Genomic DNA, 14,023 nt, shown 5'->3' on the forward strand with positions numbered 1-14,023 from the left:
AGGTTATCTGTGTGAAAGTGGAGAAACCTATTTGAAACTGGCAAGAATTCATGAAATGTTTCACAGTTGAAGTCATCTTTTCTTACTGGAAAATCTTTAGTGTAATTTTCTTTATTCTCATTAAAAAAAAAAATTGGCAGACTCCACTGGTCCATTTGTTTAGTGATTTCGAGTAACAAAAGATCAGGTGTGATCATTTTAACATGGAGTAAAATTGAATTAGTTTTGCATGCCCTTTTAAATTCTGTAGTTGTGTCTGCCTGGTAGCGTCTGATTTTAGTGACCAAATGGACACTTAGTGAAACAGAGTGAAACAGAGCTATTAAAGGACAATTTCAAACACTCTATACTATGCCAAATTTTAAAACTGTGCCAGGAAAACTGAAAAAAAAAAAAAAAAAAGGAACATTAGTACACAATTAAGAAAATGCAAAACTGTATCTGGGATTAAGACAGCAGGATCAGAGCAATGATCATCTGTACTTTGCACTGGAGGCCACACCTTGAATCCTGTGTTCAGTCTTGGACCCTTAACTGGAATAAAGGTATTGAGGTGCTGCAGTGTGTCCAGAGAAGGGCAACAAAGCTGGGGAAGGGTCTGAAGCGTAAGTGTTATGTGGAGTGGCTGTGGGAATTGGGGTTATTTAACCTGAAAAAAGAGAGACTCGTGGGAGACCTTAAGACTTTCTACAACTACCTGGAGGGAGATTGTAGTGGGGTGGGATCGGTCTCTTCTCTCAGGTAACAAGTGACAGCGCAAAAGGAAATGGCCTCAAGTTGCATCAGGAGAGGTTTAGATTGGATATTAGGGAGTATTTCTTCCCCCAAATGATTGTTAAACGTTAGAACAGGCTGCCCAGCAAAGTGTAGTTGTGGTACCTAGGGACATGGTTTCATGACGGATTTGGCAGTGCCTTGCTAATGGTTGGAATCAATGATCTTAGAGGTCTTTTACAACCAAAAATATTCTATGATTCTCTGATTCTATGATTTGAAGTGCTTGTTGCAGTCATTTCAGTTAAATTGCTATAAAGATTATCTTGTGACTTTAGAAAAAGTTACTTTACTTGAAAACCAAGCAATAACTCAATAGTACTGTCATTACATATCCAACATTTACTTCTTTGAAATATGTTTCTACTACTCTAAAACGCTTATTTGGGGGAAAAAAAAGTCCTCCTTGGATTTCAATTTACCACCCCCAACCTGATATGTCATCTTTTGTTATTCTTTTATGGTAAAGTAGCTGACATTAATGATTTTTCTATCATTTAGACTTTAGGGAAGAGACTACACAAAATGCTGGCAGGACTGGAAAAATCATTTTATTCCACTGACACATACACTATTGCATTGAAAAGCAATAAGGCAAAGCAGATTTTGTGGCTGCCCTAAGGGGAGGTGAGTTGATCACACATCCCTCAGTTCAGGAATTTAAAGGGCCTCAGAACATGCAGTGCAATAGCAGGAAACACCTTGTGAGATAGCCATGCTCAAAAGTATGTTTATGGTCTAATCCGCAGGGTGAAGAGACTGGGCTCTTTGTACAGCTTCAGTGACTGATCTTTGAGGGAGGGTGCTGCTATACCAGTCACTAGTACCCTTTTAAAGACACATTAACAGCAACTTTGTAAGAGACAATATATTTCACTAAAAGTAAAATAGTCTGTTCACAGCAGTACAGAGAAGACAGGAAGTGGTAGCCTAAGGAAAAGCAGAGGACATCTCTTAGTTTAGAACATCAGCTAAAGAATTGAAAAAAACCCAAACCAACCCAAAACTTGAATTTCAAATGGAAGCGGTTTATGTTTGCTAATTACACTTTTTGGCAAACAAGGTTTTCTTCACTTCTTTTGCTATATAAGTGATGAAGAAATCCATCTATTAAGCAGTCGAAAACATTAATTTTATAAACTAGTGGATATGGAGTCTTCCAAACCTTTTGATGTGTGACTTTCTTCTACACAGAAAGATATATTAATGTGTTGCAATTCTTAGATACATGTAACTCATGCTGGATGAATGCTGCATTCACTTACATATTTGGAGTTGCATTAACTTGAGTTGAGTTAGGAACAGAACTGATTTTTAAAGACTTGTCACACGTAGATTGGTGTTGAGAAAAACAAACAAACAAACAAACAAAAAAACCCCTCATTTTAAACTAAACTGATACCAGTAGTTTACATCACTGGATATTCTTGGGAGGTATAACTATATAACAAAGGGTAAATATTTTTTCAACTGTTCATTTATGGCATTAATTTATAAATGTTTGAAATAATTTTCTCTTTCATCTGCACAGGAAGTATATATACTCTTTTGACCAGAAATATGTGGCAGTTTACCATTGTTTCTCTGGAATTAGTATGTTATAATCACTAACAATGCTGTCATTACAAAAAAAGGAGTACAGCAGGAACCTCATTAAAAAAATATGTTCTCATCTTGTGCATGAGGATTTACCTCCTTCTCTTACGCATCTTGAGAAGAGATTATGAAGTGCCTTGTGTTCAGAAGGACAAACAATTAAAAGAAGTTATAGTAGTAACTTGATAGGAACCAACTTTGGGGATATTAACAAAGAAATATTGTCCTACAGCATCATCATTGTCAAAAGTCTCCTGGGGGATTTTGCTGCTCTGAAAAAAGATAATCCCTCAATGAGCATTCTGGTATGCATGAATATTGACAGTAATCATCCTTCCTCTACTACTCAGCATTCATTTGTTTTTGTTATATTTTTAATGTTTTTCTCAAGTGTCTTGAAAAGCATGATGCATACTTATTTCTGGGGATAAGGAAAAGCGAGTGATAGAAAGAAATACCATTATTTTGGCATAAAAATATGGGAGATGTTCTGAACAGAAGTACCATGGCAGTGGCAAACCCAATGAAAATACTCTCTGATGTTTGCATGGAGTGACACAGTATTTTCTGTGGTTCATTTATATATTACCAAATAAAATCAATAATTTGTGGAAAAGGACACTTTTGAAACTGGAGCCACTGTTGCCATCCTGGTCTTCCACATCCCTAAACCAAACATATTAAGTAGAAAAAGTAGGTTTTGTCTTTTCTTTAAGCTGCTACGTGCATTTATTTCCAAAACTTGTTTTGCAGTTTAAAGAGGTACATTGCAAACTTCTTGGTATACAGATGGAATGGTTGTGTATAGGATGCTGACTAAATCTGTGCAATAATAAAGAATTCATTTTATTCTAATGTCACCCTTTATAAATGAATGGCAAATATGCTTATTTTAATGCTTAGAGCTTCCAACCAAGTTTACTTCAAGATTCACACTTAAGATGTTTATGTACACTCTCTGCTGTTTATATATTAACTTTCAGTCCCACAGTAAATTCTGAGCTGTAGAAATTGATCCAGTGGTTTATTTTCCTAGTAAATGTTTTTGTACAAAGGTATACATCAAGAAATATGCAATGAGAAGCCCTGAAGAGAAATCACCATCAGTAACAGGGCTGAAATGCAATATCTTACATCAGTCTTTGACTGTTTTCTATTAATTAGCAAGTGTCGGTAAAGTCCTGCAATAGCATGCTACAGTAGGCAAAAGTAAAGATGTTTAGAAAACATACCTGTCTCTCCTCACTAGAAATTTAAAGGTATAATTCAGTAGTTTTCTTAAATAACTGTCTTTCATTTTTCCAGCCACTAAATTAAGTTGCAATAACTCAAGTTAAAACTTCCCTTTTATTTTCATTTTTTTTTACTATAACTCTGCCCAAAATAACCCCCAAAAACCAACAACAAAACCATTGTGTAAACTAAGGAGCAATTTTGATTAGGGACAAATGAGGTGGGACATTTAACCAAAGGTAGACTTTTTAATCTTTTGATTCTGTGTTTGACCAAAATTTTTTCCCGAAGGTTTATGAGGTAGAAGTTCAGTTTAATCTTTCACTACTGAAAGAGCAACCAGTTTCACTGCATATTTTTCTTTTGATCTTTCTAGATTTTCTGTGAGTTTAAAACATTTAAATTGTCCTGACATATATAGCTCCTCACGATTCAAACTGATGGAGCTAAGAGACGAGTTTGATGTGACACAGTGTACAGATAGAGAACATTAGTCACAATTAAGCCTCTTTATTGAGTACTGATAAAATATTAATTTTGAGGGGCTGCTGCATAAAAGTTTTCTGCAAGTTCAAAAACAAACAGATGAAAGCAAGCAAAAGTCATTATCTGTATGCACCTTTTTAAAACCAAACACATTTCAAAACACTTCAAAAACATTTTGAAAAAACATTTAAAAAAATTAAATTCCAACAAGCAATCAAGAACATGGAAGACCTCAATCATATTATGTTAAAGAAACTATATTTGGAAGAAAATAGAAATAATGGGGTTTTTTGTCAACCCCCCTGTATGGAAGACCGTATTATGTGCTAAGTATACTAAATATCATGAGCATTAGTGATTACTACTGACAAGTCTTCCTCTCAGAGAGTGTGAGAAAAAAATAAAAAAATAAAAGGAAAATGTATGTGCCTGAAGTTGTTAACATTTTGTCTTATTTCTGTGGTAGAAAATACTTAACTCCAATATTAGTCATGCCATAGTTTGTTTAAAATTCTAACTGCTAAACTTAACTCAGCTAAGATCTAGGTGATAGATCTGGTGATGGTCCAACTCTTCAGCTGCAAATTGCATCTCTCCTTAAATTTTACATAAAGATAATTTCCTGAAAGATAGTGAACAACTTGTGCAATGATTTCCATTTAATTTATGTTCAGATTTGTACTGTGTGAACCACAGTCCCATAATTCATATAAAGACAATAAGAATATTATTGGACCAGGCAACATGACAACTTAGAACATCCCCTACCTGTTCAAACCAATAAAGATACAAGCATAATGTTCTTAATAAGTACATATTACTTCAAAATCAATGCAAGAACAAATTGTGACTGTTTGAATTTCATAACGCGTTATTTTGGGCTATGTTTTGTTTTGTTAAAAATGAATTGTCAGTAGTTCTAGTAAGATAATACAATGTTGACTTCTGAATCCATGGTGTCTATTGTTCTTGAATTTTGATATCAATTCTTAAGCTTAAAAGATTTTATGTTAACATTACTTTTTGTATTATTGAATCTTTTGACATAATTTGAGAGATTATTTCAATAACAGCTTTGAAGATTAATTTTTAAATTCACAACTTGGAATATTTACTCTTATCTGCCCCTAGCTTGCCAATGACCAAACTCTGTTATTAAAATAGGTCTTCATCAGTTAAACTAAATAATGTAAACTTTTTTTTGGGGGGAGACCTAGTTCAAAGGGCTTTAAAGGGCTTTAAAGTCATTACCCTTGAAATGATCCAACTATAAGCAATATATTATGTATTATATATACAGCATTGTTGTACTGTGTTTCTAATAAAATATAATAGTTATTTGATTTTGCTTTATTCCTTGCCTCTTGCTCTTGATGTAGTGATATCACCTTAAGGTGAGAACACTGATCTTTTGTTAAATTTATGTCTTTTTCTGCAATGCATGTGTATGTGCAGTTTCAACAGCATAATTTATATATACCCTACCATTAAAATGCTGCATACTGATCTAACATGCACTGTGAAAAAGTATTACTGACAAAGTGTGTAAATGTTTTTGAAGGTCTGAGCCAATTTTAATCTCATTTGCTGAAGTGTAAATATATCATTTTACTAAGGAGAATATAGCTACCATTTGGTCTGTAACTAAGGTCTACTTCTTTCCTTCATTTTTCTTTCATTAGTAGAGCAAATTAAACTTTTCAATAATATTTAATTCCAAAAATCCTTAATGTCTACTTTATTGAACTGTTAAGTTCATTTAAAAAACTAGAGGAATCTGAAGTAAAGTCGCAGGGTGTTTCAGCAAATACTGATGGGGTAAAGTTTTACAGATTTGTGCAGTATGGTCTTTGCAGGAACTAGGGAACAAAGATTGTCCTCCTCGCAAATATAAATAATAATCAGCTGTTTTATGTACCATGTATTACTATTCTGACCACCAATTAGAGCAAATTATTCTAAGTGTCTTATTTGAAAAAGGTAACTATGGACTCTCTGTCTTCAGTTTAGGCAGTTGAATTCGTGAGTTCTGGTTTCCACACTTACACTACTCGATGGATTTGTCACCCATCAGAATTTTTGCAGGCACTTCTATAGTCCTTATCAGAGTAAGTGGGGAGCAGTGCCATCATGGTACAATCAATAAAATTTTCGACTTTCCCACAGGTTGGGGAGCTTAACACCTACTTGTGCATTTGAAAAATAGTTTAGTATATATCCATACCTACAGTATATAGGAAGTGTACTTTTAAACCTCTTATACACATTTATGAAAATGAGGCTGATTTTGACTGAATTAGCTCCTCTCTAAAAAATACATTCAGTATGGTTTGTCTTGTATTACCAGGTGTAAAACTTAAAATGCAATGATTTCATTTTACAAGGGGATGTAGTGATAGAATGGGGGGAAATGGTTTTAAAGAAGGTAGATTTAGATTATACACAAGGAAAAAGTTCTTTAATGTGAGCATGGTGAGGCACTGGAACAGGTTACCTAGAGAAGTTGTGAATACCACATCCCTGGAGGTGTTCAAGGCCAGGTTGGATGAGCAACCTGGTCTAGTGTAAGGTGTCCTTCCCCATGGCAGGGGCATTGGACTAGATAATCTTTAAGGTTCCTTCCAACTGAAACCATTCTATGATTCTGTGATTCTATGATTCATTATATTATGTATAGTTTTATACTCTCTCTCATCTCCTTCGTACTGCAAATATGATATTTTTCTTTTGGTCAAAACTAGATGGTTTCTTCATTTTGCATGTATTGAACCAAGAGTATCTACTGAAATAGATTAAGAATGGTTGACTGTCTTCTTTTTTTTTATTTTTTTATTACCTGTGCATGTTTTAAAAGAATCTACATTCTGAGATGACATTTCAAATTACTTTTCTGTCATCCAATCATACATATGTACAGATGCTGTGTGTACATTTATTTATGAAACAATGCTGGTTTAATGGTCAGAAATTTATTCATACAAGCCTGAATATACAGGTAAATTACACTTCTGGTAAATGCCATTGGAAAACTAGCTTTTATATAAGTAATGATTTGGATGACAGAAATATTGTCAAATGAACTGGAAAAGTAACAAAGGAGATTTGTCTTCACTGTATGCAGTGAATTAATTCAGTCTTACTCTTCCTGATGGTAAATCGTTCTGCAGATATCAGCTCATATAAAATAAAAACTTTAGCTGAGTTTTGTTTAAATTATATGGTGCCTAACAATACAAGTGAGAAACAGTTCAATGATACTACTGTTCAATTTAAGCTTTTGAATTAGATATCATCTTAATTATGACATATTTTGAATATGTCAAATTTGGAATTGAATTTGGCAAATTTAAATTTTTTGAAATATTGGAAAACATAAAAATATTGAAGACCATTGTAAAAATACAACACTTCTGTGGAAAGTCTGGTGCTGTTGTAATGGTAATTTTCGTTGTTTGTGATTTAGGCATTTTCAGCTTGATTTTGAGTATTAAATATTAATGCTCATAATAATAGTAATTAATATTTTGAGAATTAAATATTGTTAAGCAGAATTCTTTAGTTAAGTATCTCTACTAGGAGATTAATAGCAGCTTACACTTGCAATGAGATATTTCTCATTTTGTGGAAAGAGATTAAGATAGAATAACATGATAGTGTCATAACGTTAGCAGTTTCACTATCTTGAATTTAAAATAAAAATACTAGTTTAGATTTTATATGTTCATATGTTTCTTGCAGCTGGATGAAGAAGCCTCGATGTGGTGTGCCTGACCAAACAAGAGGTAACTCCAAATTTAACATTCGTCGGAAACGCTACGCTTTAACAGGACAGAAATGGCAACACAAGCATATCACTTACAGGTACTAAAGATATTCATATAGGTATATAAATGCCACTAATAATGATGACTTTTAATGTAAAGTAAATATAGATTCCTGAATATTTTTCAATACTTCGAGAAGTTTATTATTAATATATGTTATAAAAATCCTAATTTGGTTACCTCTTATAAATATGTATGTGCTACATAAGAACCAAGTTATTTTCTTGGATTAAAATTGCATGTATTTAGTAGCTGGTAAATTCTCTGAAGATTACAGCATCAATTTAACACCCAGTATGTCTTTAACCTTACCTTTGAACTCTCGGCAACTTCTCAGGGAACATTGCTCTGAAGCTAGGAGTGCTGTAATGAAACTCAGAGCTCTAATTTAGATATGTAAAATAGGTTATTGAAAGGAGTCAGTCTCTGCAAAATGTAGGTGCCTACGGGTCTGTTCTAAGGACAAATTAATTTGATTAGAATTTAATTAGTCACTGACCCAACCATTTCTTTCCTACATGATGATGGGCATAAGGGTGTGTCTGGGGCAGTACATCTGTATAAATCTTGAGTAGTAGTTTGCACAGTGTACCTACTGTCAAAACTGAGCTTTGCGGGTGAAAGTTAGATGGAAACTTTCAAGATGCACTTGCTAGAGCTCTGTCAACCAAAGAAAGTGTCATGTATATAATATAAAATTCATAATTTGTCAGCAAACCAAGGATTCCAATACAGCCTGTTGGAAAATTTACACAGCCTCATCATGGATTCCTGTAATACCTAACAGGGGTAAGTTCTGAGGGATAAAATAGTTTTCAAGTTCTTTAGTTGGTTCCATTATTCATGAACCCATGTAAATATTAAATTTTAAGTTCATAAGCTCTAATAGTCATATAGACTGCTCTTCATATCATGGTGAAAAGATAGTTTCATTAGTAACTCCTTGTCAATACTATGGCTTATAACTGAATTGGAGAATTCTATTTAAGACATTACACACTGATATAACATCAAACAGTGGAGAACTGACTGCCTTGAGATTGGTATGTTGAATTTTAGAATTTAAGTGTAGTGTGTGTACACATGAGGAGTCATGCATCACCATCTACTAATATGTGTGGTTTTCTGTCTTTCTGATTTGTACAGAGTCTGATTCTCTAGTTCATTACAGAATTTTTTACAACAGTCTAAATCCTACCACTTATATATCTTCTATACTGTCACCTAGGGCCTTCATCAGAATAACAAACAAGGGTACCCAGTATTAAACTAAGTGGCAACTATCTAGTAATCTTTCTCACTTTGAAGAATTTATAGCAGTTCCCTACCTCCTACCTTCCTTCTTCAAAAATGTTCACTCTCTTACTTTGACAAGATCTCCAGTCAACCAGAGCTTTGAAGTGAATGTCTGTATTTTTTGCAGTGAATTACAGTCCAAAAGACATTTCAAGTAGAACCCCTAAATTTGATTAGAATAAAAAAAATATAAGATTGATCTTTCTGAATTAGAAAGTAACTAAAAGTAAATAAGGACAAAAAAAAAAAAAAGAACTAAAATTCTTTATATGCTTCTCCTCACCAATTCCCTGCTTCAGGCTTAATACTTATTAAACGAATGACAGTTTAACTTGCTTTGTTTCCTAAAATGTTAATCATATCTCTAATGTCACTTATCTCCTCCATTTCAAGATAGAACTTCAAAGAAGCAACTTAAAATTATAATTATAATTTACATTAATTATGTCTTTTTTTGACCACATATTACACTTTAAACATTAATTATGTCCTTTCAACCACATATTAAATTTTGGACTCAGGTGATATTTATTCTTAGAAAGCAATGTGTGCACATTGAGTACTGAAATGCAGATTTCCAGTATTGGGAATATCAGTGTGGAATGGACATTGTGCTGCATTAATTATACTTTCTTTCCCTCAGGGAATGAAGCTTTCTGCTTATTTGGACTGGTGTATAGGGTATTTGTTAGACTTGCTGTTTCTAATGAAGTTACACAGCTAACTGTATCTTTTCTGCCTGGTATAGTTCATGCCAGTATACCTTGTAAACGTTATTACTATGTATGTCATATACTAAGCTGACTTTTACAAAGAGAGAAACAGACAGTAAGTATTTGAAACTTTTAACCAGGCAGAGGAGTACAGGAGTGAAGGAGAATGTCTAGAGCACATGAAAATTATAACTCCATTACAGAAAAAGCTAGAGATCTTAATGATATAATCTTAATATTTCCTTAGTGTTTTAGACTGCGTCAGGTTATACAACAATCTCTGAACATTGTATAAAATCAGAGAAGAAATTTATGAAAGCTATTAAAGGATTTTTTTAAAATTGTTTATTTTCTTAAATTTTCTTCAAGGGAGTATTTACAAAGACACATAATTCTCAAAAATATAATTACCTTCTCTTTTACAGGGAAGTAAGTAATCCAGTAAATTAAAGAAGGAGTAACAATGTGTATCAATAAAGCAACCACTTTTGTAAAAATAGAATATAAATGTTTATATGTCCTTTTTAGACAAAGAATTATTGAATATGAAACCCTCTTTATCAGAATTCTGGGCATACTATTCATAATTTTAACTCCAGCATTCAGTCATTTGTCAACTGCTCAGATTATTCAATCTTTAAAACACCTTTGCAAGTAAAATTTGAGAATGCTTTCTAAAAATCCAAGCTTTACCTTGAATTCTAACCATTACTTAGAAGTCATAATGATGTAAAATAAAATAATAGCTTACAAGTCATTCTGATTTATTTTTTTCTGACTTGAGGAAGAAAAAAAAACAAATTCAATTGATCAGCAATATGTAATAATTTAATTGGTGCGGGAAATTTAGGTGTAGATAGTTAATAGCTTCATCCCAAAACCACTGTAAATAATTTAATATTTCTCTTCTGAGGACAGTGGATCAAGCCCCAGATTAATGTCTTTTTCCAAGTTAGATGCATCCTGAAATTCATCTTTGATGAACATGAAAGATTTGGACAGGTCTAACTTTATGCTGTTCAGATAAATGAATTAATGCTAGCTGGGAGCTTTGGTATACAATGAAGAGTCTAATCTAGTTTGTTAGTAATAGACTATGTAATTTCTGTGGTCTAAATGGTCCATATTGTGTAGAATATGAAAGAGAATTTTTTCTTGGATATTTGAAATCCACACTGAAAAGTAAGGAAACACTGGATAAAGAAAAAACTTTGAAAAACTGTTGATTCAAAAAAGCAACAAGATTTTTGAGTTTACTACTAAAGAGTAATATTTAGAAAACATTCCATGCTTACGTTGCATTTCATTGATTTTAGATTACTTAGCAGTAAATTATGATATGAGATTACTTAAAACATCTTTCCTATAAAAGCATTTATCTATCATGTATTTTGCTAATCTTGGTTTGGTATCTTGGAAATCTCATCTTTGTCACTTCTCATCTCCTTGTAATGAATGTTGAGGAGAATATTATCCATGAAAATGAAGAGGCAGGATTACTATAAATTCTTTCCAGCGTGGCAGCAGTAGGTTGACTTTCAATGTGGCCACAGAAAATCAAAAGTAATAGTTCTGATTTAGGTTTGATCAAAGTGAGCAGGAGCTATATGAACCAGTTTATAGCTACAAACAATTAGCAAAGTGAGACTGGAAAGAAGTTGAAGCTATGAAAACCCACATCAGTGAGAGAATAATGAAGCAATTTGATAGAAAGTATTTCTAGAGAAATGATGGCACAAAGTGAAATATGTCTTTGACCAGAGGTAATCTCTTAATTTCAATAAAACTAACAGTGGTATAAAAAAGAAAGTTATTTAAATTTATGGTATGTTTCAATTCATTTTACTTTAACTGTTTCATATCAAGTACGATACAGTCAGATCTATAACTGACTTCAAACGGTTTTCGAACTGCATCTTCCTACCTACTCAGTTGAATTTCCTGATTTTCCATCTTGTGTGCCCTCTGCTTCTTTAGAATGGGGTTTCTAATATGTGATTTTCCTCCAAGAAAATCTTGGAATGTTTGGGACAAATGGCATTGTAGAAATGTTTTCCTCATTAATATTTGATTTATATATTTATGTTGGAAAAAAATTAAAATATCATCTTGCATCATTATATTACCTAATAATTTTAAAAACACTCACTAGTATCCAGTCTAACAAACACAACAAGGTAGCAAGATATGGCTAATCTTATACTCTGGATTTGATGGACTAAGGAGCACAGAACCAATTTAAAACCAATATTTACTATATTCAGTGGAGAATAGAAGTATCAAAGTCAACAGGCCATGAAGAAGTCAAAATGCATAAGCTTTATGCATTTTGAGCTTTGTCTAGCCTTACCTCTTGGATGTAGCTTGGGTCAGAAGGTTTGATTTTACGTACAGAATTGTACCAATTTACATAAAAATATAATAGGCTGTTCTAATGACAGCTCAGCAAGGAAAAAAGGAAATAGTGAAGTTTAATGGCAAATATGTACTACTTAATGTACTGTATTTAAATTTCAGATGACTGATTTTACACAGTCAAGTGAGGTATATCCTGACAGTCTTGCAAGGCTTCTGTTGCAGCCAAAAATGTGTCACTGAAACATGGAAATTTTTTTTTAAAGGATTTCTTGAGGAAGCCGGGGGAAGGGAAGGAAAACCCAAAGCTTTTCTTAAATCAATAGGACTCAAAATTTCAGAATAACACTGCAAAAAAAGACTCTTCAGGCATTACTAGAAATAGAATATCAGTGGTAGAGACATTGTGCAAGATATAAAAGCTATAATGCCTAAAGCAATTATCAGATTGAAAGCCATGCAAAAATAGCAATAATAACCACAAAAAAGCATAATCAATTTATAAATGGCTGTGATTCTTTAAGAACAAACAACTCTTGACATTTATACAAAGTATACTCCATTTATTAGTTTGTAAAAAATTACATAAATGTTTCATCTTATGGATCATCTTTTTTTTATTAAAATACTTTTCCTTTGAAAATAATTTTATGTTCTTCAACTTCTTTATAAAGTTGCATTGTCAGTCTGGTCAAGGTCGAGTTTGGATCTTTCTCTTGTTTGAATCTCTTTTCCATGGAATGATCACTAAATTTAAGAGATTATGACACAGTTACAGCTATTTCAGGTGACTGCTAACTTTAAGATGTAGAGCTAAATGTAGTAGGAAAAGGGCTCATATGAGACTTTAATTGCTATTGCAGTGATAGGTCTAAACTGAAGACTTTTAAAAGATGAAACCTAGTATCTCTGATGATTGATAGAATGTCTGTATAGATTGATCTTACTGTACTTCCCCTTTGGAGGTTGTATGGTCAACACCATCATTAAAATGGACAGTTATTTTCTGGAAATACCCTTATGTTGGAATAACTACTGATTTATTTAATTTGTCTTAGAAGCAAGATTTTTCAGTGTAGTGTTACCCACTTCAGAATGTTGTTTTGGAAGTTGGAAATCTCTCTAGTTTTAATACAGAAAGTATGCTTTGAAAAATATTGCTTTACAATGAATCTTGAGATGTAGGGTGCTATTTCAAAAGTAATTCAATAGATGAAACCTATGGAAAATGTCTTCTATTGCAGGTAGTCAGCTCTAGTTTGTGTGTGTGAAACTGGCACAAAGGCTCAATTTTTCATTTGTAATCAATGAGTAACACCTAATTCTATGCACTGAAAATGGAAGAAAATATAAAACTATAAGTTTTAAAGTGTGAGACAAACCCTTTTAGACCAATTAACTAATCAACTTACCATCAATACAAAACTCTAATATGTTTTTATACATTTCCTCATTTTACATATAACAGCATAAGTCTATCCTTTGTTCTGTTTACTTAGCACCAATTGACTTTGGCCAATTACTAAGATTCCTAAATAAAAAAAAATTAAAACAAAAAGCAAACTGTATATTTATTTCAAATGAACTTTTCCTACACCAATATTTCAATTTTGCTAGACATACTCTGTTTTCTACGAGACCCTGTTGATTCATTTGTTGTATTCATTATACATAGCAAATAACAGAGGCTTTAATCCTTCAATGAACTGTGCTTAAGGCAATACATGTGCCTTAGAGAGCACATGG

At 32.8% G+C, this 14,023-nt stretch overlaps 1 protein-coding gene across 1 annotated transcript in view; it reads left to right on the forward strand.

Moving 5' to 3' along the window:
* Window positions 1–14,023, forward strand: part of MMP16 (matrix metallopeptidase 16) — a 162,951-nt gene that overhangs the window by 84,445 nt on the left and 64,483 nt on the right. Inside the window, exon 3 of the mRNA XM_008922096.2 lies at window positions 7,828–7,950. Within this exon, the coding sequence (XP_008920344.1) occupies window positions 7,828–7,950 (123 nt within the window). The remainder of the gene's footprint in view (window positions 1–7,827; window positions 7,951–14,023) is intronic.

Source organism: Manacus vitellinus, unplaced genomic scaffold, assembly GCF_001715985.3.
Source record: "Manacus vitellinus isolate BGI_N305 unplaced genomic scaffold, ASM171598v3 scaffold_1_pilon, whole genome shotgun sequence".
Classification (NCBI taxonomy): domain Eukaryota; kingdom Metazoa; phylum Chordata; class Aves; order Passeriformes; family Pipridae; genus Manacus; species Manacus vitellinus.